This window comes from Lepisosteus platostomus, chromosome 20, assembly GCF_059453375.1.
Source record: "Lepisosteus platostomus isolate fLepPlt1 chromosome 20, fLepPlt1.hap1, whole genome shotgun sequence".
NCBI classification, from domain to species: domain Eukaryota; kingdom Metazoa; phylum Chordata; class Actinopteri; order Semionotiformes; family Lepisosteidae; genus Lepisosteus; species Lepisosteus platostomus.
Window position 1 is genome coordinate 15953682 of NC_142630.1, and position 25943 is coordinate 15979624.

The 25943-nt window shown below is 48.4% G+C and overlaps 1 protein-coding gene across 1 annotated transcript in view; it reads right to left on the reverse strand.

Moving 5' to 3' along the window:
* Positions 1 to 746: 746 nt before the first annotated feature.
* Positions 747 to 25943, reverse strand: part of nkd1 (NKD inhibitor of WNT signaling pathway 1) — a 33572-nt gene continuing 8375 nt past the window's right edge. The window contains exons 4-10 of the mRNA XM_088613546.1: positions 12501 to 12558; positions 8271 to 8374; positions 7798 to 7893; positions 6138 to 6285; positions 4952 to 5036; positions 4576 to 4703; positions 747 to 4091 (exon numbers count right to left, since the gene is read on the reverse strand). Coding sequence (XP_088469672.1) covers positions 3550 to 4091; positions 4576 to 4703; positions 4952 to 5036; positions 6138 to 6285; positions 7798 to 7893; positions 8271 to 8374; positions 12501 to 12558 — 1161 coding nt within the window. The 3' untranslated portion in view covers positions 747 to 3549. The remainder of the gene's footprint in view (positions 4092 to 4575; positions 4704 to 4951; positions 5037 to 6137; positions 6286 to 7797; positions 7894 to 8270; positions 8375 to 12500; positions 12559 to 25943) is intronic.

Below are 25943 nucleotides of genomic sequence, written 5' to 3' on the forward strand. Positions count from 1 at the left end.
TACTACAAAGGGGTTCGTACAGCTGAAATCCTACGTGCTTCGAGTTGAAGTGATCAGCCCGTGACCTTTATGACTTCGACAGACCCGGTCCTTCACTTCTTTTCCAAGACGGGGTCTAAGGAGTGAGAATCAGTCGCAATATGAGTGGGGGAGGTTGCAAACTCTCCGATACATACTGTAGTATTGTCCAAGACAAATAGAGAAGCTCTCTGAATGAATTTAATACGAGCGCCAATAACCATTCTTGGGGTGCATATGGGTCATTTCCATTCAAATAACCAATACTTCAAACTATTGATATTAAATTATTATTAAAATACTCTAATGAATCAATCTGATTAAATAAAGCAGGAGGCTCAAATTTAAGATCAAACAGGGAAAAAAGTTATCTAAAATGATAACATGGTTGCATGACGTTCCTGAGACGTGCTTGTGTTATCGTTATATTGTTTAAACACAGTGCCATCTACCCGCACTGCGTTTATCAATGAGTTCAGGGGGACTCCCAGAGCATGTCCACTCTCACCCTCACCTCTCCGCAAATGCATCTGCTTGTGCCGGCTGCTTTTCATACCTTTGACCAGTGAGCAAAGGCTCCACATCACTGGAGCACCGAAAACCGGATCGGACACAGGCATTCAATCAGCGAACCTCGTTCATACCCACAGCCAGTGAGACGTCAGCTCACAGGCACAAATCACTGCTGCCTCTCTTGGACCGTGACAAAATCAAGAGCCCAAACACCGTTTGAGGAACTAGTTTTAAACTTTTAATGAAAGAGGGTTCTCTGGGCACAGATCTGCTATTAAATAAATAAAGCATTGAATCAAAACCATCTATATATATACTATACAAAATACTGAAAGAAAATTAGGCAAAAAAATAAAACATACACCACTGCAGCTCTGACGCTGTAAAAGCTGTCACGTGCTGGAGATCTCCCACAATATGTACTAGAAAGAAGTGTCAAATAAGAGTTCTTTGCTGTCCACATCACTGGACAGAGCACATTTAGGTGGAATGATAACGTAGGCGTACTGTATGTGATAGCTTTGCAGACATACTTTTGATCAATAGTCATTTTGTTAATATAAATAAGCTTATTCCTTCAAAAAGACACTTGTATATCCTTTTCGTCTGTCATTAAAATATATACAATACCTTTCATGTGTGGGTTTCATAGACAGACGTACACACCCTTTAAATCACACAACCTAGTGGCAAAATACAGTATGTAAAAGTTTTTTTTTTTCCCTCTGTTTAAATACTGTAAATCCTAAATATCTTAGCAAGGTCCTACAGTATGGTGGTTGCCTACCTTGTATTGTAAGGTACTACAATATGGATATTGAAACATCTCAGATTTGTTTTTCCTGAAAGGAGAGGCTCCCTTTCCAAAACGACACAGGAACACAGAAGGTGGCAGTGCCCTTTTCTCTACACCAGCCCTTGCCAGAAGCCGGGAGACACCTCTCTCCTCAGGAAGGGTTTGGTATGCTGACCCACACGACAAAAACGCCACAGCTCTGCTGATCGAAAGCAGACCCAAAGCTATACTCCTAACAGAGTTCGAACCTCACAGAAAAACTTCATCCAGCCAGGCGCAATTACTCTTTCTAGGCCACTTTGTCACTTCTGACCAACCATCAATCAGCATGAACCAGGTACACTGTAGTGTCCACAACATAGTTAATGCCTACATAATATTCTATGATGAATACTTATCTTAATACTATGCAAATGTATATAATAAAGCCTATATAATATACATCCATTCGATATGCTATACAAAATGAAGATCTCACTTTTCTTTTGACCATCACACCAGTTTGTCACATTATGTGTTGGGTCTAACAGACTTTTTCTTTCCAATCAACAAAACGTGATGTGTTGCAAACTGCTAAATACTAAATACTATTCTAGAACCGTTAAGTGTCAATCTAGCACCTGGCTTGTAGATGAAAAGCAGCGTTTTTAAAACATAATTACACCTTCCTTCCACACTGTGGCACTATATGCTATGAGAAATCAAAACCACACAAACAGAGTTAATGGGAAAATAATGTTAAATCAAGAAGTGAATTAGCCATAACTGAACACACCATCCTAGAAAAACATTGCCATTTCCTCTATCAAGGTTAAAACTCAAAGCAAGCCAAAATGTCTGATCAGTCTGTGGGCCAGCGCATTAGATCAGTTGGAAAGTTGGTATTTTTTACAACTACTCTTTGCAGCAAAATCAATAGGCACTGGACAGACTTGTGTGTTCTCTAAATCCTACATGTCCACAGTCTCTGTCATATCTTACAACATTAATCCACAGTTATAAAAAAGAGCAAATGTACCTGAGAGTGAATGTATACTTGCCAACATTATTTAAAATGGAATTTTGTGCATGAATTTCGTGCATAATAGTCCCCTTTGTGTCAGGCAGCCACAGGTAGACATTGTTTTAAGGATGACTACAGGGTGGCCCTTGTTAGTGAATGCAGACGAAGTGGCCTTCAGAAACACCTAAACAGCATTCTTTGATTTAAGAGCCGAAACGAAGAATCTAACAAGTGAAGAAAATATACATGTTTCCGAGTGTGAATGGTAAGCTTTCAAAACAAGACTTGGTAAAGCTTGCATTGTTGACAAGTATAGTTAGTGTTAAAAAAATGCATACATATAAAAAGATTTTGTAGAGCACAATAAGGATACATGACTCTAGAGTACTTAAAAAAGACCTCCCATGTGGCACATTAAAAATCTGTCAACGAAAATAACATCTGAATAATAATAATAATAATAATAATAATAATAATAATAATAATAATAATAATAATTAGAATAGTAATAATCATAATAATAATAGAGGTAGCAGCTGTTGGAGTTTTCAGTTTGTTTTAAAATGTTTTTCCTTTTGTTTTTTAAATGTGTCCAGTCCCAGGTATTGCTTCTGGCTGGGGAATCCAGTCAGCACTGGTCCGCATCAGGAGGCCATCGCGGGCAGTCTTTCTCTCTCGCAGCCCAGCTCCGGAACAAGAGAACAGAGCACCTGGTGACTGGCGGTCAGCCAGGGAGCAGACCCAACCCTGCCCCCCCAGGCCAGTCAATCAGAGCGGCATCGCTCAAGCCCAGCTGCTCTTCGAGCCGCTGAAAGCAAACTCCCACGCCCGCGCGCCTGATCCCACCCCTTCTTCACACGTCCCACAGAGAGCAGGGGCCGAGGGTGTCCCCCGGGGGGCCGATGGGGGCCAGCGCTGCAGGGAACCTGAGACAGAGGTCAGAGCAGGGCGGTGGGCAACCACAGCAGCCCAGCCGAGCCCAGTTCCTGCTCTTCCGGGGCTCCACGAACTCACTTCGCAGCTCTACCAGCACTGGAGGTGGAGACCAGCCCTGCTGCCTCTGCCAGGCTACAGCGCTCTGCCCCAGCCAGGGGATCCAGTCCACCAGGCCCCCCGAGGGGAGGAATCTGGGGCTGTGTTGCTCCAGCCCGGCCGCTGTCTGCTGTCGTGTTTGCGGACGTGTAGTGGGTGCAGAGGCGATGCTGGGCCGCGCGGGGGCTCAGGACTGGTAGAAGTGGTGGTAGTGGTGGTGGTGCTCGTGGTGGTGGTGGTGCTCGTGCCGCTGGACGACCTGGCCCAGGCCGCCCTCGTAGAGCAGCACGCCGGGCAGGTCCCGCACCTGCTCCTTCTCCAGCACGGGCCCCGGCGCGCCCAGGGCCCGGTACGCCTGCTGGCTCTCCTTCGCCCGCTGCTTGTGCCTCCTGTAGGGAGCCGAGGGCTGGGCCGGCGCAGGGAGGTAGGGGGCGTTCACCCCCAGCGGTGGAGGGGGGGCACCCCTGGTCCTCACCGCCCGGCCGGCCTGCTGCGGGTGGGGTGTCCGTCCCTGGGCCTTGGGTGACCGCACCGAGTGCTTCCCCGAGTCCTGGCCCCGCGGCTTGGACCCCAGCTCCAGAGCCCGCGGACACAGCGGCTCCAAGGGGGCACCGTGCCCGGGACCCTCCGTGGCCTGCGAGCGGCGGGGGTGCAGGGGGTAGGCGTTCTCCGGCTCATGAGACCGCGACCTGGTCTGGGGCTGGGTGCTGGCAGGATCCACATTGCTGCCTGAGATGTGGAAACAAAATGGTGTTAATACTCAGACACTCTCCGCCACAAAGATGAAAGGGAAGACACGAGGCAGTTTCTGCATACTAGTACTGATTTCAGGTGGGGAATAAGTAAAAAAGGGAAAAGTAAGTAAAAAAGGGAACGTTGCAGTGCTAAAATGATTATTTTCTTGATCCAGTGCAAAACCTGCTGTTATTTTGAGCAAGTGGGAAGTATGCCCATTTTATTACCCTGGCTAAAAAAAAATCAGTGGGCATTTCTAAAATGTATCTCATGGAGGTGGTCCTGTCAGCAGTGCTCACCTGACCCAAAGCGGGAGGTGTAGCTCTCCAGCTCACCTAGCCCAAAGCAGGAGGTGCAGTTCTCAATACCTGACCCAAAGCGGGATGTGCAGTTCTCGATGCTCACCTGACCCAAAGCGGGAGGTGTAGCTCTCCAGCTCACCTGACCCAAAGCGGGATGTGCAGTTCTCGATGCTCACCTGACCCAAAGCGGGAGGTGTAGTTCTCGATGCCAGCCAGGTCCAGGTAGTGGTTCCGGCGTTCCAGGTTCTCATCCACACAATGGCGCTGGCAGCCCTGCTGGGCGTGATGGTCGCTATGGTGACGCCTGCGGGCAAGAGAACGTGCCAGTTCTAGTGAACACTGCAACGCCAAACACTCCACACCCCGCCGAGCTCATTCGCAGGCCCTGCTTGAGCCAGTTTCGAGAAGGAACGCGAAGACCGCTTATCCCTTGCCCTGCAATGTCAGAGCATTCCAGATAAACCTGCAGAAGAGGTCAAATGCACACAGAAAGAAAGACCAGATCAGATATTCGGCCTGTCCTCTGCGCACACAGCAGGCAGTGAGACCTACCTCAGGGGAGCTCGGGTTTTTTTGTCCAAGCCTTTGGGGTCCTCAGGACATCTGATCTCTGCCTTCTGCCTGGGGTGTGGGGTGTCTACGGGAGAGCAGACATCATCACTACGTCAGATGCAACCTCTCAGACAGAAAGGCAAAACACCCAGAGACTGGCGTCTGTGCAGACAGACATCCAGGCCAGAGGCACCTTCTCCACCCATTCACCAGCTGGGTCCCCGACTTAGCAAAACGAGCTGGGGTAACAGGGAGACAGACAGGGGTGGGGCCACCTTGCACCCCCCTGGGGGAAGACAGAGACAGCTGAAGTAGCTGCCTGCATCACAGCCCGTCACATGTAGAGAGAAGGAATCAACAGCCACGACTGTACACAAACCCGTCAGCAGGTTCTATACACCAAACTGTAAGTATCTGTACATTATCTGGTACGTTTATAAATTGGGGAAATTTTTGCATACAATTTTTTTTTCTGTATTCATCAGAAGTCTCTGTACTTGAAGCATTTCTGCCTGTCATCCCGAGCATGCGTCAATACTTGGGCAAAACTTGTCCAATCTTGTCACGACAATAAAGCTTCACTTCAACTGAAATGAACTTTTGTTCACAGGCTTCTCCTTTGAAGATTTACACAAGCCAAATACAATGCTCCCTTTCTTCTAATGTAAATTATAGCTGTCATAAAAAAAAAATAACTTATGAACAGAGGGCACACATTTAAAATTAGCACAAGGAAATCTACCTTCCATGAGAGGCATTTGAAAAACATACAACTGAAAAATCAAATCAAAGACAACGTGAGATTAACTAGATAAATTGCCTCAATTTACTTTTTAGTTGTTTGCCAAGTTTAAAGCTTTAAGCTTGGCTTGCAAAGAAAAAAAAACACACACACATTTCACCCGTTATGAAAGGAGCCCTCCAAAATGGTTACTCTGCTATCAAAAGGAATATTTTCACCTCTTAAGTTTTCAAACTATTTGAAGACAGTGGGGGGTTTCTCAACGCTGTCGCAGCTCAGATCATTAAAAATAAACCCCATCGCGTTCTAGAAAGGAGAGAGATAGGAAACAGGAGAAAGAGAAAGCGCAGTTTGACGAGCTTTCGAATCCCGTCTTAATGAAAGGGTGGGTGTCACCGGAGGTCTTGGAAAAGAGAGGCACTCCCCTCCGTTGTCCTGTCATACCTCCAGTGCCCTGGGGGGCGCTCTTCCATTTCTGGCTGCCATCTGGGGCCACGGACAACTTGACGCGCAAGGTCTTGCTGGTGCTGGGGGAGTGGTTCACCGACGCGTCCACCACCTCGTAGATGGTGTGCAGCAGGCTGGTGATGTCCTAGGAAGGGAGAGGGAGGTCATCAGAGGGGCCACAGCCGAGAGCTCGATTACTGGGGTCAGGGGTCAGACCAGCCCCTCAGTTCCAACCGGCATCTGGAGGGGACCCGTGCAGACCTCAGAGGAACGTGCCAGCTCCCCACAGACAAGCCTCACTGCAACCTAAGGGGCAGTCGAACCCAGGACCTAGAGGTACAGGGCAGCAGGCCACAGTGTCTCCTGCAGAAATCCCATTTTGCAATAATTACTCCAGCCACAGAACAGGAATGCGAAAATTGTGTGTGTGTGTATGTTGGGGGGGTTCTCATTTTAAAACCGTGGTACAGTGTTGGGGTGGTAGGGCATGGTTTGGCAGATTTTGTGGTGAGGTCCTGTCTGATGAATAAAGGGGAAAACAGCAACGGGCTTTCCAAAAGAGTGGAGCCAAACCACACACACACACAAAAACAAAAGACTTCTGAAATCTGGAGACATGGCTTAAAAGCTTGTTTAGGAAGAGCACAACACTAAACTCCCTGGATCAAAAAACATTAGGTTTAATTATACATGTTTCAAGTCTTATTAGTGCTCTCCCTCTGAAGGTAATTACAGTCCCGCTACAAGCTCTCCCTCGACTGTCACTGTAAGAACTAGGCCCACAAAATGACTCCAAAATGAAGCCGTTTTTGCCCTATTAGTGGGGCCCTTTTCAAAAAGCTCCATCTCTGATCCGCCAGTCCCCTCCCTTCCCTCTCTCACAGGCTCCAACATAAAGGACTATTAGGAGGGTCTTCGGGGACAGCATCAAGATGCAATTTCAAACGTTAATATAAAAAAAGCCTATTCTGTCATTTTTGGTTCCCATTTTTTTGTGCTGTGAAATAAATAAAGAGTAAGAAAAAAGGATTCCCCCCCCCCTTTTGTTGCAGTTTTAGAAGCTACCGTCTGCTATCTTATGTGCAGGAGGGCTAGGGGCGATGCCAGAGATGGAGAGGATTCGACAGCGAGGAAGTTGTTTCATTTTCACAGCATAGCTTTAATGCGCAGGCAGGGAAAAAAAGACAAAAATCAATCTCCTTTTCGCCTGTCATTTTTAGATCCTTACAATCTGGGAATGCTTTACCGCCAAGAGTGTTCGAAACATTCATACTGAAGTGACTCTCGCCCTCCCCTCCTAATCGCTTTCACACAACAGAATGTAAATACCAGGACAGAGCTGCAGTGCTTTGGAAATGACTGACCAAGATGCGCTTCAAATCAACACTTGTACAGAAAAAACTGAGCGGACATTTAACTGTGGTGTTATTTACTCAAAATCCCAGCTGTGAACCATATTTGCTTATCATTGTTGGGACAGATTTGTGATTTGTGAATCATCCAAGCACCAGAAATGCATTATTCATTGCTGCCTTCACCATTCTTCAGTGTCAGAAGTCCCAGAGAGTCAATGTCAGCTGGCAGCACAAGTTTTCACATCCGCATTTAGAGATGGACATGGACGCCAGTCGAGCAGTGGCAGGGAGAGGGCTCCTACCTCGCGGGTCACCTTGCCGTAGTTGTCAAAGTCGTACAGTGTGAAGGTCCACTCCTGGCGGTTGTCCTCCTCCAGAGACACGGCACATTCCAGCTCCTGGGTGAAAACCACAGCAGAAATCAGGGAAAGGTGACACACAAGAACAGGACATTCAGCCCTAACCAGGAGCTAAGTGAGCTCATAAGCACTGTTTCAGCATGGCTGGGTAGTTTGTAGTCTGTTGTGTTCTGTGACTGTGATTGCAGTCTGTCTGTACTGCAGGTTGTTTATTCATGCTTGTACTACAAGTATTGTAGTTGGTATATTGGAGACTGTTTTATTATTCTGTGAGATGAAATGTACAAGTGAGAAACTGTGTATTTTACTGCTCTGAATTCCAGTTCCTATCCCTGCCATGACCACCCCCCCTCCCCCAGTAAAAAAGTGACAGTGAAAAAAGGGATAGACAGAGCCCCTGAAGACGGTCACCTCACCTCAAACTTGAGCTGCTTCTTAGGTCTTCCCTGCGCCTGGCTCTCCCGGTCCTGCGGCTTCTCCTCCACACAGCCACTGTCGCTCTTCTCCGGGGGCAGAGCCACTGGGGGAGATGCACAGCAGCATGAGTCAAACGGTCGGACGCATTTGGCATTTCCGAAGAGAAATAAATCGTGCTCCCTTCATCTTAACACCAAACAAGGGTGCAGAACCCTCAAAGCAAGTTAGTCAGGAAAGCAGTGCCGCAGCCCAGAGCTGGAGCCCCAGGTCAAGGGAGTAAAGCATGCAAGATGACTACACACACACACCAAAGGACACCACTGTTCACACTCCACGCCGGCTCTTACAACAGGGTCTTGCAATGAAATACTATGAGTCAAAGGTCCCATGGCACAGAGGTCAGGAGATGGCACCTGTGGCAACTGTGTCAACTGTGGACCTCTCACGGTTGCTTCCTGCAGTGTAATGCATTAGAGTTACTCCTTTCCAGCTGCTTGTCTTAATGGGCTTGTATGTACATCCATCTTGTAACATCCTAACCCCATACAGGGTCGCAGGAGAGCCAGAGCCTATCCCAGCAAGCAACGGGCGCAAGGCAGGACACACCTGGATGGGACATCAGACCATCATAGCCCGTGTATACAAACACGCATCCACGTGGAACCTCGTAAAGTTAACGCAAATAGCACATGCCTGCTTTTTTTGGAGAATTTCAGGGTATGCGCCTGTGTTAACTGCGTGATCATTAAAAGGGTGCCCAGAGGCGACATGACTGGCACTTTAGCCCTCGTTCCCTGGAAAGCTAGAAGAGTGCTTGCTGATCCGCATCCAAACCTGCATTCGTTCCTTTTCCCGATCAACCCCACCGCTCTAGCTCCGAGAAGCGTCTGGAAGTCATTCAGGAATTGGTGAAAAAACCCACAGGCTAACTACACAAACAGTAGTCATTCTGTTTCTTCTCCAATTCAAAGCTTCCACGTGTTTTCCTCTATCAGACACAGAGTTTAGATGTTAAATACTAAAGGCCTGGATCAGTTGTGAAGAGTTACAAAATTGGCTTTATCCCATAGGTAGTGCCTGCCAGATTAAATACTTTCCTTTACCATCTCTGCCTGCCGTACTTTGAAGCTCTATTCTCAAGCTCCGAAATGCCTTTTGGATGAAGATCAGAAGGCTTTAAACAGAATTACTAATTAATTAAGCAAAGTTAAATTTTAAACAGTGTTTGTTGTGTTAGCCAAAAGGCCAAACACAACAGCCCTCTTTTTTCTCCTCTCTCTCCCCCGACAGATCAAAGAAGATCTGTCCCTTCCTTCAGCAGAAAAAAGGGGAAGGGGAAAAAAATTAATCTTTGCAGGCTTTGACTAAGTAAGTCGAGGCAAATAACATCAGTCCTGTCGTTTGATCAGTAGAGGCTTTCAAAGGGGACATTGTGCACAAGCAGTTGCAATGTTGCCAGCTCTATTTTCTGTAGATGATTATCTCCCAAGTAATGAGAGTAAAGAATATTTTAATCCGCCACTCCCCCCCACCCTCCCAGGAATGAAAACATTGTGCCTTTGAATGTAACTATAACACGGAGAGGATCTGCAGCAGAGAGAAAGCAGGACTGGATACTGTAGGCAAAGCTTCACCGGGCAAACAGAGTATTGAACAGGGAGCAGAAGAGCACTAGTTGCAGATTTCTTTGTGCTGTTTTCTTCAAAACCTATGACTGTGGGAACTCTTTCTTTGAAAAATGTCTCCCTGGAGATTCTTTGCCATCATCCTTCAGCTTTTGATATGCCTCACAAACTTCCTTAGGAGCCAGGTAGCCTCCTCCAAGGCAGGAATGATGGCACTTTTTAACAAAGCGTGCTTTCACACAGAACGAGGTGGATTGAATAGCCGATCTCGCCTATCAGGTTCTCGAGGAAAGCTGCGGCTGAAAGCAGGCAAGCTGGGTCTCGATGGAGAGACTGAGGCAGGTTTAAAGCACCGAGGGCCTGCGAGAGTCAGACTTCCAGACACCACGTGCAGGAAAAACGCAGGAGACGACAAAAACGATGGCGCACACAAGCCCGATTCAGGATGCAAACCTGGAATTTCTGAGACTTCCCTAACCAAAAAGTCCCATCTACCGCACATGTGGAAAATCTGGGAAGAGGGGGAATCTGTGCTTTGATCTTGGATTGCTTTCCACTCGTCTGTTTGTCCTATGTTTATCTCCCCTCTCTCCTTCTGGAAACACAGTGCAGCACACGGTCCAGCCCCCGTTCCTTTCCTCCCTGCAGCAAAACACCTCTCGGTTTGCCCTCTCCCGCCCTGGCCCTCCCGCGAGCCCTTTGCGGGAAATCCTGAACAGCGGCCTGCAGTTTCTCGCTCGCACCTCAACGCCGAAACCTGAGCCCTCCAGCGCTCCGTCCCCTCGCACAGGAACACTCACACTTTCCATCCTCCAGCCGAGGGCTTTCATGTACCACAGGCCTTCAAGTCTGTCTGCTCTGGGCAACAAAGGGCACTTGTCACACCGCCTCATTTACTAAAAAACACCGAGAGGCAAAAGCTCAACGTCTGCTCTGTGACAGGCTGCCCGGGATAGGAGTGTGGTGGTGGGGGGAGAGGGGGTTGGGTTATTAATGAGACAGTCGAGTCGCCCAAGCTGGTGTTATGTTAGTCACCTAATATAGATCCCAGCCTAGTTGGGTCTCCAATGAGGTGGGTTGTGTGGTCTGTGCAGCGCAAACCCTCCCTCACACCACCCGCGGGGGGCAGGTACGGTTCCAGAGCGGGAGATGTCTATAGAGAACCCCAAATAAGCACCGACGCCACCTGCTGGCACCCTTCCCAACTGCAGCCGGCACCCAGAAAACTGAAATGTATGTCAGTGGCAGGGGGGAGCAAGGGAGGGGGGGGCGGTGGCGGCATTCATTAAAGGGAAAGACTTTTTGCCAGAACTCAGATGCACCGCAGAGCACCAACGATCTGAAACAGAAAATCCCTTTTATCCAATGTGTATCAACAGAGTCGGGCGCGCCAAGCCGCGCTGCCAGGAGCGCAGTATAAATAGCCCTCTGTCTCAGCGCGCCAGCTCCCGCTCCAGCTCCAGTGACAGAGCAAGTGCCATAAGCACCACCTGAGCTTGGCAGGGCGCGCCCCCCGAGTTCCAGACGGCTGCAGCCCTCGTTCTGGGGCGCGGGGAGCACGGAGCAGCGCGTGCGTCTCGAGCGTGTCGCTGCTTTCTCACCCCCCCGCAGGAACCCCTTTCTAAACAGTTTTCGCTCACACACGTGACCGGGACACCGCCCCCCGCACCGGAGAGAAACGACCGGCTCGTCCTTCAGGGCGGAGGAGGCGGCGGAATGTCACGGGTCCCTGTTAAACTGAACACTGTCGTTTCACCGGATTTCAAGACCCAAGTCAGCTGCACAAAAAAAGCTTCCGTATGGCTTTAACGTCACGTGGCAGACATCACTGCTGGGCTACCCAAACCAGCACGAGGGTCTCAGCCTGTAAGTGTGGAATACTGGACATGTGCTCATTTTTAAGGTGCTAACATGAACACAAACAAAATCAGCGACAGGAGTTTACTGCACCCGCGGCCTAAAGCTTTAGCCAGGCTAAAGCTTTTTTCAGAGAAATCGCCACCTAGCTGGTATGTGATCATTTCGAAGCTGATAGTCATCTGCTACAGCTGCAAGGTTCTAACCATTATACTGAACTTCAAAGCACAGTAAGAATGAAACATTCACTTGCAACAGCTAGTTTAAATGTTTCATTTCTTTTCTGGTGACACGTCTTAACGTTCTTGCAACGAACTCCCAGTTTTCCCTACTGGAGGCAGCACTCAAGCCTGAATACGTGCAGTTCATCTGACTGTCCAGAAAGGGGAATATCTGCACAACTGGACCCTGTCCTGTGCCCCCTTCTGTGCCCAGGGCACTGCTCCAGCCCATAGCTGGGCCCATCCATTCACTAAGGCTCTCTATGCTGCTCTGGACTTTGTTCTGTTCGCTGGGAGTTCATGAGAAGAGAAAAGCCCTAATGCATCTGGCCCCTCTCACTTCACAGAAAACTTGAATCCGGGGGATCGTCACTCAGCTGCGAAGAGAGACAGATTAAAGGCCACGGATTCAGGGGAAGAGAATAAAAGCTCGAGCTCGTCCAGAGGAGCAGTGTTCTACTGGACGCTGTCCACCCCTCCCCAAATGCGCGACATCGTTCTGGGATGAAGACTTGAAACAGCCTACCTTCTAAGCGGTAATGCTCGTCGCCGATCCCTTCCCCGCTCGCCTCGCCAGAGGGATCCTGCAGAGAGAAGAGAAATGTTACACCTTTGTCCTTGTCAAGGAAGGAGAAAAAAAGCCCAAGATTAAGCAACGCCATCACCAGAGCAGACCATTCAGTCTGCCCAGCAGCTGATCAAGGATCAGGGCAAATTCTGAAGTTTAAAATAGAGCATTAGCCTCCACAGCAATAAAAACGACAAGTTCACAAACACAAGCAGAGTCCCACAGACCTGATGAGGTTCTTCCGAAGGACTCCAAAGAGTCTCTGTCATTATTTCTTCAGCAGGTCTGTGGGTCACCAGCGGTATTTATACCCCCAGGATTAAATTCAGCGAATTTTTCATTTGACAACGGATCTTAAATCCGAGCCAATCCAGTGCCACGTATGGTCTGCGCACACATACCAGGAGATCCTGGTGGACACAGGAGCAAGGGACATGATCAGAAGCTCTGCTGTGACACCGTGTGTGAAGATAAATCCCCACCTAGCTGGTATGTGATCATTTCAAAGCTGACAGTCATCTGCTACAGCTTCAGGGTTCTCACTGTTATGCCGAACTTCAAAGCACAATAAAAACAAAACATTCTTTTGCCACAACTGGTTTAAACGTTGTTGTTTTTTCTGGTGACATTTCGTAACGTTTTTGCAAAGGTTGGTCATGATCTGCAAGCAGGCCTTCCCCACGTCAGAGAGCTGCCCCCTCTCCCCCTCAACGCTCAGCCCTCTGCCTCGACAAAAAGGGAAGAGGGCACGGTAGAGGGCTGCCAGCAGGATGGCCTGGGCACCCTAGTGGGCATCCTGCTGTCCTGTCAGCACTATAACCATCCACCACTGAGGACAACACCTCCATCCAACAGCAGCATTAGAACGTAAAGCACAAACCGTCCACATTTCCCCTGAAATGCAGTGTGGCAGTCTCAAAACAGAATGGTAGGAGCTTTTTTTTTTTGCACAAAGGGGTGTGGGAGTATGGAACAAACTATCCAAATATCGACCTTAAGCTACAGCTGGAAGAGATCAATCAGCTACTAAATACCCAACGGGCCACTGGTCAGAATGGCTTCCTCTCAGAGTCTTTCCCTGCAAGTTAAGTAATGTACGTGACCAGCTCACTGCGCCTGTTCCTAAATACACAGTGGAAAATTTCTCCACATTTTCCAGGTCGGCCAATGAAAACTCCGAGTCTTGTAAGAGATTCTCGTCAGTCTTCCTGGCAGGGAGAGCTCTGAGCTGAGTCATGAGCCTGGGCCTTCAGAGGCAGGACTTGCAATTGGGACACACCAACCCAGTCCTTCCTGAGAAACTGGTTCAACTGTAGCTGAAAGGTCCATGAGCACTTGTCCACCTACTACTTCATCTGCACAGTAAAATCACCTGCTCCCAGTCTTTCCTCCCTCGGACTGTGAGAAAAAACACTTAAAAATCTCCAAAGTATTTTGAGAAAGAAGAAAAAAGAAATGTCGCAATTCTTGGTATTCCACATTCAAAATGAGGGCGATGCCTCGAGTTCCCAACATTTGTGACAATCGGTAAAAATATTGAATTTTATCCAAGCAGTTCTTCATGACAGCAGGAAAATCAGTCCAGGCAGAATCTGCTTGGAGAACTAAAAGGGTTTTAAACTCTGTGTTTTATTAGATTGACTAACTAGAACCCAGCGTGCCTCTTGTTAAAGCAACCAGGCATGTGAACACAATAACAGTTACTATGACGGGATACCATTCAGTCAATCAGGCTCATTTTTTCATCTTTAGCTTCAAAACGGTCAAAGAGTAGTCTCGCTTTAACTTGCAAAACAATGACCGTTTCTCTAACCTGCTGTGCCCAAAGGCCAAACTATGTGAAAAACATAAAGGCTACTGGAGCCCCCCTTCACTTGCCTGCCCTCTAACAAGTGTGGAAGAGAAGAGTCGCATTCTGCTCACGGGAGGAAGAGACCTCTACAAAAAGGGGAGATTAGAGAGTTTATCCTGGGCCTGTTCTTTAATCTGGAGAAGTCAAGATTGGCTTTTGGAAGATTGTTGCAACTCTAGCCAGGCTCCTTCAGGGCCTGCACTCGCTGGGTGGCCCAGACAGGGAAACTCGGGAAGGAAGAAATAAAAGACGAGATAAAGTTTCAGCTTTAAAGAATTTATCAGCAAACTATTCCGGCTTCAAACACGGTTCAGGACAACCTTCCCTCCCCACCCCCCCCTTACTTTGAAAATTCCAAAAGCATGAGCAAGGACCCCGCAGCCCTTCGGCCAGCTCCACAGAGACCCCTCGTCCGGGAGGAGATGGAAAGCACCGCGGATGGCTGGCGAGAGAGGAGGGCGGCCGAGTCGGATTCTGGAGCAGGACCTCCTACCCCACCCTTCCCAAACAAAATTCCACACACCAAAAAAAAAAAAAAGCATATCGTGGAGCCTCAGTGTCCAGACTGCAGCTCTTACCTAGACCTAACGGCATGTTTGTTGTAGTTGAAAAAATCTGAGCTCATAGTTCTTCCTGTGCTGGCTGGCGGCCGGCCGCCCAGCTCTCTCCCTGCGTGGAGAAGCCCTGCTGCACAGCGCTGGCCGTGTTGAGAGCTGGGAATCTGTCACGGCCACAATGGCTGGTTACAGTCAGCCTACCGACCCCCCACAAATCGCAGCCCTCAATTAGCATTCCTCACGTCCCCCCGCAGAATCTCACCCCGCAATGTAGAGGGCAGCAGAGCTCTGGTTACTGCACCCCCAGACTGTAATAGCGCATCACCGCTTTTGATAAACGGCCCCAAATTATAGAGGGGCTAGCCAAGAGCATGCGAACGAGGGAAACAGGAATGCACTAATTGGCTGTTGTCTGTCGTGATGGAGAGCAGCTGTTTTAGTAGTATAATTCTTATCTTTTTTTCCCCCAACTTTCTTCCAAAAGCGGTCCAAGCTGGGAGGAGACCCAGCGCTATTTGGCACCTTCTCGTTTTTTCACAGAAAATGAATCAATGGCCAACTCAAAGGCTGGAGTCTAACGCCTCTCAGCTCTGGCCTGACATTTCAAAAAACATGGAAAAGGAAAGTAAGATATGATCGTTCATTGTTAATTTAGTGTTTGGAATGACAAGAAGAGCTGAAAAATCCCCCGCGGCTTTGCTACATTTCTGCCGAGAGCGACGCTCTCCAGGATTTTCCAGTGCTGGTCCTGGTGCAGGGTTTTGTTTGGAGTCGTTTTCCCGGATCTCCCTAAAGCAGCAGAGCTGGGACAAGTAGTGCAAGCAGGGAGCTGTGTCAGCATGCGTAGGCTGCAAAGGAGCAGGTGAAGGTTTATTCCGTGCTGAAAAGAGAAGAACGGAAACACAATGTTTCAGCTGTGGAGCCTTCTTCAGGTGTGTAGGAGAAGGCCCCACAACTGAAACACAGTGTTTCCTTTCTTCTCTTTTCAGCACAGAATAAACCTTGTTCTTTTGCAGCCTACGCATGCCTACGCAGCCTACGCTACTTGAACTAATACTAGACTAGACTTTTTCTGCAATAGCAATGAAACAGACAAACAATACAACAAAGTAAAATTAAATAGTACAAAGGTTTGAAATTCAGGAGTATCATTGAAGCACTATAGGGCGTAGGTCATTTGCTTACAACGGGTGTTCTTTGTGTTTTGCATGCTTTATATATAGTATATTTACGACATGATCTAAAGATATGATAAAAAACACAGGAATAATTTTAATTAACTGTGCCAATTGTGATGGTGTTACACCCGAAGAAGGCTCCACAGCCAAAACGTTGTGTTTCTTTTCTTCTCTTTACCTGACTTGTTCCAGAGCTGGGAGAGGTCATTCAAAGGCCCGGTGAAGACGATAACCAGAACTGAGGATACCTGCTCTAGACTGAGACAAACCCGCACAGCACGAGCTGTGGAAGCTCATGTTGTACTCGAGAACCTTGAGGTGACATCAAGTCCAGGATCTGTGCAGAAATGGCACTGCTGCCCCCAACAGGAAAAAAGACAAGGCAAGAAGAGTGAGAGGAAGAAAGTGGCACTGAGCTCGGGACCTCTGGCAGTGATGTCAGCCAGGCCACTCCAGGGGAACACATCCAAAAAGCTGTGCCAAGAGCTTCACTATTGGGTGGGAGGAGTTCCCTCGTGCCTAGACTACACCTCTGAGGGCTGTTCTGCAAAACTATAGTGCAGATAAGAGCCACTTTCAGGAAGTGGCCATAAAATGAAATTTACCAGCCGTTTTACAAACTGATTCCCTCTAAACCTGTCCTGTTCCACGTTACGAGTGCTGAAATCTTGCCTCCTGGAGTTTGAGAACCTTTGTCAATAGTGAAAACAGCCACACAACCAGCACCATAAAAATAGTGTTAGAATGCTTTTAACGTTGAAACAAGAATGACTAGATTATGTAATCCCTAAATCAAACCATGGAGCACAGTCTCTGTATTGGATTCCGAGAGAGTGCACTTCACTAAGCCTTTCATTCCAAAACAAGGATGCCAACCCCCCCTCTTCAGATGAAAACCTGCCAACAGTCTGTATGGCGTTACTCTGCAAGACAAAACCGCAGAGGCGGCCTGCTTCTTACACTAAACCTTCGAAAGGACTGAGCTGGGCAGGCCTGCCCTTAGCTACGACCACCACAGAGCTGATGCTCCAGTGCAGGGTTTTGTTTCACAGCTACAAATGTACTTAACAGCGGCCATCTCCAACACTGGGAAATGCAGGATGAAGCAATTTACAGTAGGCAGAATAGATCTAAATGGAAACACGGGTGAAGAGCATTTAATAATACTGAACTAGTCTCCTCAGTACTTGGGGGAAAAAACAAATTGACAAACCCCTCGCATTTGAGGTAGAAAAACCTTCCAAGGCTCAAGAAGCAGAGTTACTCCACATGTGCAGAACGAGGATCAGGGCAAATGACAAGTCCTGCCTAAGTGTCTAGTTTTAATTGCATTACGAGTTAAACCTGGGTGCAACTGATTGACAGAAGAAGCCAGGAAAAAAGGCAGAAGAATAGGACAAGTTGTGTTTCACACATCCGGGCTTTTTCAGCCACCCCAGGACTGATCGGTGGCCCCCGACACTGCAATATTAAGACATAAGCCACAGAGTAAGAACGAGAGCTCGCCGCACAAGTTAGACATCCAAGAGCATTCCTGTCCTGGAGCAGAGTCGGGGTGTGTGTGTGTGTGTCTGTGTGTGCGTGTGTGTGTGTGTCTGTCTGCAGCGTGCATGTAAGGGGAGTCCCTAAAGTCTCCGGGCCGATGCCGCCAGTCGCCACACAGGCCGACGATTTACGAACCCAACGACAGCTCCCACTGATCCCGCGCCAGGGCCTGCTGGAGACAGCCCCGCGCTCTATTTTGGTTCATGAGAGTTTGGAGCCCAATCAAAAACAACATTCAAAATAAAAAGGAAAGAGGGAGATTGGAAACTTGGGTTTTCCTGAGTGCGGCACAACACCTTCACGCTTTGACATTTAAGCAAAACAGCGGGCGTACGAGCCCAGGGGAATAAATAGAAGCAGAGAGAAAGGAAAAGATCTGGTCACGCACCGTGAGCCCGAGAACGTCCTCCGAAAGCACTGTTCACACGGACACCTTGAACTTCACACTGGCACCATGATCTAGACACATACCAGGGTCAGCCCGCATTCAGAAGTGTGAATTAAAAGTGCTTCTAGAGGGAGCAGAAGAAGACTCAGATCAGCCCCGGGTTCAAGGAGATGGGGGTCTCAGCCCAGACAAGCACCCAAACCGGAACCAACCTACTACTCAATGCCAAGTCAATGTATGGCTGAAAAATAGTTACTTCCAAGCCAATCGCAATGCTTTCTTTAAAAACTGTTAAATGTAAATTGAAGTCAAAGAGTTATAAAGAATGCTGAGCTCAGGAGCATCTCACAATACAGCACATCCCGACTGCGAAAGAGAAGATACGTCACAAAACAAAAGATAAGAGGGGCAAAAAAATGAACATAAGACAACAAAACAGGCTCAGTGCGTCTTTAATACCCATCGTTCTCATCTGAAGGGTCTGAACTTCTGGAGTGCAGTGACCTCTGTGCTTATGTGCTCTGCACTTAATGGCTTGAGTTAATTAGCCACAGGTCCCAGGGACTTCAAAGCCACGATAAAGGAAACTGAAGATCACAAGAGCTCAGGACTCCTCCCCTTCTCTCCCTTAAAAGACCCTGCTGTCAAAATGGTCTACTACAAGCTCTCCTTCTCTCCTGTGTCACAGGAACGTGCCATGTTACCAAAACTCTCTCATGCTAGCCTCCCGGCTTTATCACCGTACAATAAACCGATCCAGGGATCCGCAGATTCATCAAGGTAAAGGATCCAGTAAAGACATCAAGGACAAAATGACGAAGGACAGCACTTCAGGTGTGACTTTACAACATCCCAGATAAGTCAGCTAACATCACAACTGCATTTGCCGACTAGCCTGCAGGATCCAAGCCTGGAACTAAATTATGCCCACAGGATCTGAAACACTGTGCCTCATTCTGAAAGGACAGCAGTGGACATCTGCTAAAATAAACTGAAATCCTTTCATGCATTGTTTTCTAACAATGACTGAGGCCCACCATTTCCACCTGCCTGACCTCTGTTCCCCCCCATACTAGCATGGCTAGATGTCCCCTCATAATAACCATGCAGGCCCACTGCGATCCATCCCACCCAGGAGTTACACTGTGGAGTCGGGCACAGCACAGCAGTGACACTTTATACATCCTCTCAAATTGCTTCCCGGAGTTGGTGCGGAGAATCCCAGCTTGGCTCATCGGAGCAAGACCCAGAGCCTGGCACTACACGTGCTATCAATGTCACTCCATGTGTCTGAGAAGAGGGTTACCCCCAAACTGGTTTTTCCCCTGCCAAAACAGAAAATCACTGCATCCCCACTCAGCTTGGGCCAGATCTGGGACACCTCTGCTCTGCGCTAAGTGCTATGGAACAGCAAACTGCAGTTCTGAGATTCATTAAGGCCAAAACTACAAGCACATATTTGAGGTGTGCTCAGTGGAAGGTGAAGGAAGCTGAGTCAGACAGTGACACGTTTGGTTGCCTGCGATCCCTTTACGAACAGTAAACTGCCAAAGTAACAGAATGTTGAATATTAAAAATGCCCTATTTCATGCAGATGGGCTGATTTGTCATTAGGATGCCCCTCTGATCTTTGACCTTACTGACTGAACAGTGTATTTCAGAACAGATATACTGCAAAGGCCTTCATACCTGCACTCTCGCCAACAAGATCCAGTTGACTAACTGGTAACAGAACGCAGAGGTGCACCCGCCTGTCATATTTTACAGAAGATAAAATTAGTTTGTTGGCTGCAAACACTCCATCATAAAAACCTCAAAAGAAATTTACAACCGCTGTTCAGCACTTAGGAGACAGAATTATAGGCTCTGTGATATCCTAATCTTTCAGTCTTTCTGATATGAGAAGTTAGCCAAAGGTTGCATTTTAGGAGCTCTCCACCTAGGTTTTGCAACCAGAATACTTTTAGGAAATCTGTTAATCCCCCTGCTGCTGAAACAACAGGTTTTTTCAAAGAACAGGCTCTCATTATACTTTGAATATGTAACCAGGGGCAGCTCAGGGTCATCCAACCCATATTACTGCATCTGAGAAGAAAGGCCTGGAGCACCAGTCTGTAATAACAGCAGACTACTTTGCTGAAACAACGCAGCTGGGAAAAAGAGTAAAGACTACCCTTAATTCTCCCAGGATTCTCTCCTAGAGCAACCACAGGCAGCCTGCAAATCCAGCCTGGGATCTTCTCTTCCTACAGACAGGGGGATTGGAAAGGAATGGAGCCTGTCTGTCACTTACAGTCGATTTACAGTCCGCCACGTCTGCCAAGAGCAGCAAATCACCACGTTATTGCTCTTTTAATGCGAGTGCAGTTCGGTACACATGAAAACAATTAAAAGTGCGAATGACAGTAGATGGGAGCACCATGAGAACAGGAACCACATGGCACCTATCTGAAAGCGAACCCATTCAGATTTTTATTTTTATTTCTGCTAAATGCAGGCCATTTTACTGTTATTAAACAACGATTTCTTGACATGGCCCTTAGGACACAATATTTTAATTAGTGTAGAATTACATGTACAGTACTCTTGCAGGTTATGTTTGGCAGGTTATATAGGGGATATATTTGCTTGAAAGCTGCACAGGCCAGCCAGTTAACATAACCTCGATGGGAGAACAGTCCTTCAGACACTTCTATGGTTTCGACTGCCACGCGGGAGACAGAAAGCCAGGAGAAGAGCGTCTGCGGAGAGGCTCTCCGACGCTTGACAAGAGCTCTTGGAGCAGACAAGGAGTGGCCAGCGTGCCGATTAAGTCCTCCGCGAATGAAACCCAGGAAAAGACCCCACCCAGCGCTTCAGTGCACGCGCACCACATCAGGAAGGTCAAAGGGCGCCTTCGGCTTCGCGGTTTCCTGATCAGAAATATTTCATCTGCCCAGGAAAGCTCGCTCATGACACACAGAAATGGGAAATGTTCCTAAACAAAGCTCTGCTACAGGTCTGCCCGTAAGAGGCCATTTAAATAGAAAGAACAAGTTAAGGGTTCCTCCATGCTGAAAAGAGAAGAAAGGAAACACAACGTTTCGGCCGTGGAGCCTTCTCCGGGTGCGCGCATGCCAGCACAGCCACCTACTGGAGCTACTTCAGTTTAGGGAGAACTTCCCCTGAAGACGACACAAAAAGGCGGAGGCTACAAAGCAGGAGACGCAGCAGAGAGAGCCGCCGTCAGCTCAGGCAGGTGCGCCACAGGGTGCCTGCTGCTCCGCTGCCCTGCGGTCTGTGTCAGCGCTAAGACCAGATAAGACATCGTAATTAAGTGTAAGCGGAGACCGCCGACGGGACACATGGCAGGAGGTTCAAGGCCCCTCTCCGCTGGCACCGCGCGCTCACACCTTGTCAGCCAGGGGCTCTGGAATTCCTGATTCCCGAATCCGTCAGCGGGCAGCAGGCGTGGAATGCCTGACCACCTCGTCCTGGCCCTCTCCGACCGTCTGATCCCTCCGGCTCTTCACAGAGAGAGGACTTTCACTCTGGATTTAGAAAAGGACGAAATTAAAGCCTTTCTTTGGGAAACAGGCTTGCGTGGCTGTGCTGTAAAAGCCCAGGCTTAGCTTCAAGGCCCGTGTACTCTAATTATACAGATTTTAAGCAGGGCAAATATGCCGGGGGCTCAGGGCAGGAATTCAAGCAATTCACCCCAGGTACACCTACGTAAACAGAACTAATCGGTCTACCAGTCTATTTTTTCTTCGGAATAAATCCTCTCTAAGCAACTTCATTGCTAAAAAACAATATCGGGGTTTAAGCATTCCATGAAATAAAAGCAATCCCATTGTTTCCTTGAAGATTAAAGCTTAAGCTGACTCCACAAGGACATGACACAAATCATCACTCTACTGTTCCCTCCTCCGGCCTCATTGTCACTGTCCAGCCACTGGCTGTGCTCTCCCACATCTCGAATCACCTCCACATTCACCCCGGCCTGCGGAAAGATATGCCCTCTAACATGTGAGGGACCTTCCCCCAGTGTGGAAGATCGAAGGCCATTCAACCCATCTAACTTGTTTGGTAGTTCCTAGTTTATTGATCCCAGGATCTCATCCAGCTGTTACTTGAAAGAGGCCAGAGCACGGGCTTTAACAAGATGGCAGGGCAGCTTGTCCCACACTCCCAGCAGCCACCAGGGCCGCAGACAGGCCCAGGAAGAATGCCTTGCTCAAGTCTTTACTGAGGGAGGCTCAGCTGCTCATTTCACCCACTCCAGCCCCAACCTCCGCTAAACCACAAGGCAAGCCTGCTTTGGAAGCACAGCCAAGGGCAGCCTCCACAGATCCCTTTTCGCACCCACAGGCACGGTTTCCTACAGCCGCCGCGAGACCGGGCCCAGAAATAAACACTGTCGCTTCTGAGGACCCGGGACGTCACGCTACCCAGCAGTCCAAACCCGCCTCCCGGAAAAATCACAACAGGTCGCCGCAGGGGCACAGCAGGAGCTGGCCTGTACTGGGAGACACTCCGCAGCCAGAACCCCCACGAACCCCACCAGCTCCTTCCGATATCGCGCGCAAAGACTCGACGAGCCCACTTCCCCCCTCCAGACACGCCGCTTTCAGCTACGACTACGAAACATCTGTAAGAAAGGAGAAAACCCGCGGGCAGGCGCGCAGACCGGCGGACAAGCACATTCCATTCAACTGCACGCCTCCCGTGGCGACGGGCGAGCCTGAAACAAAACCCCGAGGCTGGCGGCTCCGGCGATGAGCTCTTCCTCCGCGCTTGCACGGCGCGGGGCTGGGCGAGGAACGGCGCTGTTCTGCCAGCCTGCCAGCTGCGGGGCTCTGCCCGCGGACAGCTCGAACCCGCTTCCAGACGACGGAGCTGGGAGCGCCGGGGGGAGACTGGCTGCCACCCACGAGCGGGAAAGCCTGAATTTGTCACTGTTGTCTAATATCATCGACAAAGGAGCGCCCTGCACCCGCAGCCCCCTCTTCCCCAAAGCAGGCCACCTCGCTGACCGGTACAGACCGTGGAGACGCAGCAGGGAAGAGGACCACAGTTATACTGCCACTCCTGGTTACCTGGTCTTCACTGCTACAAATTCCCTTTTAAGAAGCTTTATTCCAAGAAGCCTTGTGTATTGTATTGTTCCATTAAAATAATCTCAAAGCACTGTACATAGGAGGGAGCCTACGTGGGAATTAGGGACTGTGCAAGCACAGAGTGAAATGTAGCAGGACCACAGCGTAAAAACCCTGTTTTTACCAACAAAGCCACAGGATATTCAACGACTCAGCAGTCAGGACCTTAGTTTAATGTCTCATCCGAAAGACGTCGCCACCATTGGTTGGCGAATTTTGGTTCACGGGTGAAGAGCACCACCTACTGGTCCACCAATACCACTTGCAGCTGCATCAAAGATTTTCTTAGAGATCTCTTGGAGAGGTCTCCCCTCCCAGTACTGACCAGCCCCAGCATTGCTGAGCTACAATGTGATAGAGATACTTACCACAATGTTCAATGTTTCTGCTGCTTTCTGGTAACCCTGTTCTTAATATTTTTCTTTTAGAATGTTTTTTCCCCCAATACACTCACATCCTTAGCCGCCTAAGCGGACAATTATTCACAATCACTTTAAATTAGAATAACAGCCAAGCTAACCAGTTTTCCAAACGTCGCACTATTTTTAAAGCATGCATATCAAAGGCGGCAACGGAGCTCAGGCTTTGGAGCAGAACCAAACGGTAAGTGAAAACTGGCTGGTGATCAAAACTCTGAAACCTGGGGCTTTTGCATTGAAACTTGAGGCTCCTTTCAAAGACCCCATGTGTGCAGCGCGAAAATGATTGTTCCAGTCATCAAACCCCAGCTTTGACTGGCTGTACTCCAGCTCATCAGCGATTCTGTATGAGCTCAACCCAGCAACATGACATGGCATGGACATTCCACTGTCCACTTCTCCTTCCACAAGAATAGAAGACTATTTTACCAGGCTCTTTACAAGGCTCAATCAAACAAACAAACAAACAAACAAACAAAACAAACAAAAAAAGATGAGCTCTAAAAGGCCAAACTAAGTTTCAAAGAATTAATTTTCATTTTCATTTTCCTTATTCCTAATTGGTCAGCGGTCCAAGATGTCACAGACGTGTCGGACTTGTACAAACTTGCCTTGCTCAGCTGCTGCAGCTGGAGCCTCAGGCTCGGGCCAGGGCAGATCACCTTCTGTCTGCAGTTTGCCCTGCCTGCACCGCGGGTCCGAATCTCAGCACCCCCCAAACCGTTTACGTCTCCACCCAACGCCAAGTGGCGTCATGGTCTATTCTTAGCCCTTGAAATCAAAGCATTCACACACCACAAATGTCTCCAAATGAATATTCATAAACCATGCACGCTTTCCAATTAAACAACCACCAAGGATGCTAAATCTCCAGATTAAATGCTTTAATTTCAGAATAATTGAACATTTATGATTAAAATACCTTTGAGAGAAATGTGACATCTCGTTTACATTCAATTCCCCCACGCGCACATACTGGTCTCGCTGTTTGCAAACATCCGAAAGAGCCTTTTCTGCACTCCAGCGATGCATTACAGCCTTTAACAGAGAATCAATCCATCTCTGACTTAACTCTTCAAAACACTGAACACCTCAGCATGCTCCTTGAGATTGGCAGCACACCGCACACCAAATTTCCATAAGACACCCACAATCTCATTCACACACGGAAATTCCAGGTCTCGCATACAAAGTGGGACAGTTTGTAATAATAAAATAGATAAAGCAGCAGCTCAACAAAGAGATGACTATTTCAGGCTGCCCAGAGCACATAATACTAAAGTTCAGTCATCCGGAAGGAGATCTTTCAGCCCTGCAGGCTACTTGTGGCACATAAAACACCTCAACAGTCAAGGCACTGATTTTCAATATGCTGGTTCCTGCCACAAACATATCCATTTGTGCATCATACTGCTTGGAGCTAACAGGCGGGAGATAAGCAAGAAGGCGCGAGACAGCACAATGATTCCAAAACCACAGTTTATTTAAACTCCACTTCCTGCCCCTGCTGTCGGACAGCCCTGCGCCTAAGGAAGGGTTCTCCTGGATGGGTCCCGCCCTGTTGGGACTTCCATTTGTCCCAGAAGCTGCCGCTCCAATCAGGCTGCACAGAACTCTCAGTACAAGTCACTCTTCGGCGCAAAGTCCTGCTCCATTTCGCACAGCTGTAACCATGCAGGCAAGTCAAGGAGTGTATTTTAAACTAGCTTAAAAACTGCATCCACCCCCATGGGACAAGCACAACAAAGAGGGTGAAGAGAATTCTCTAGATTTTAAATATATAGGAACCTTCGACAAGGGCTTTGAATGAGCATTGTTACAATAAGCAGGCCAATGTAAAAATCACATACTTCCCCCTAAAACAGAGCAGAACCCAGAGGAAAGCTGTGGCATAACATTAGACGAGTTCTCTTCCTTTCTTCCTGTCCCAGCTCCCTTCTTAAGAGCTCTCCAGTCCCCGTAGGCCCTTTCTGGAGCAGCTCTGTGAACTCTTACACGCTAAAAAAATAAATAAATAAAATCCACTTCACGCCAACTGGAGTCTTGGCTTAAAAGCAAAGACCAATCACCATAGGAACATGAAACTGGTCTGCTATTCTCATCTCAAACATTCCCGTGGGCTCGTCTTCCAGGCCGGTGCTAAAACGGAGCTGCTGCCGGCGTCTGCTGTTCGCGCCCACCCTGACAGACCTGGGCATCACAGGCAACTCCTCCTGGGAGCGTTCTTACCCGAGCACGGACCCCCAGTGTCAGGAGCTCATAGGGAAGCAGTGGAACACATGAAATGAACAGGGGAGACTAGAAAAATATCCTGCACATGCGAA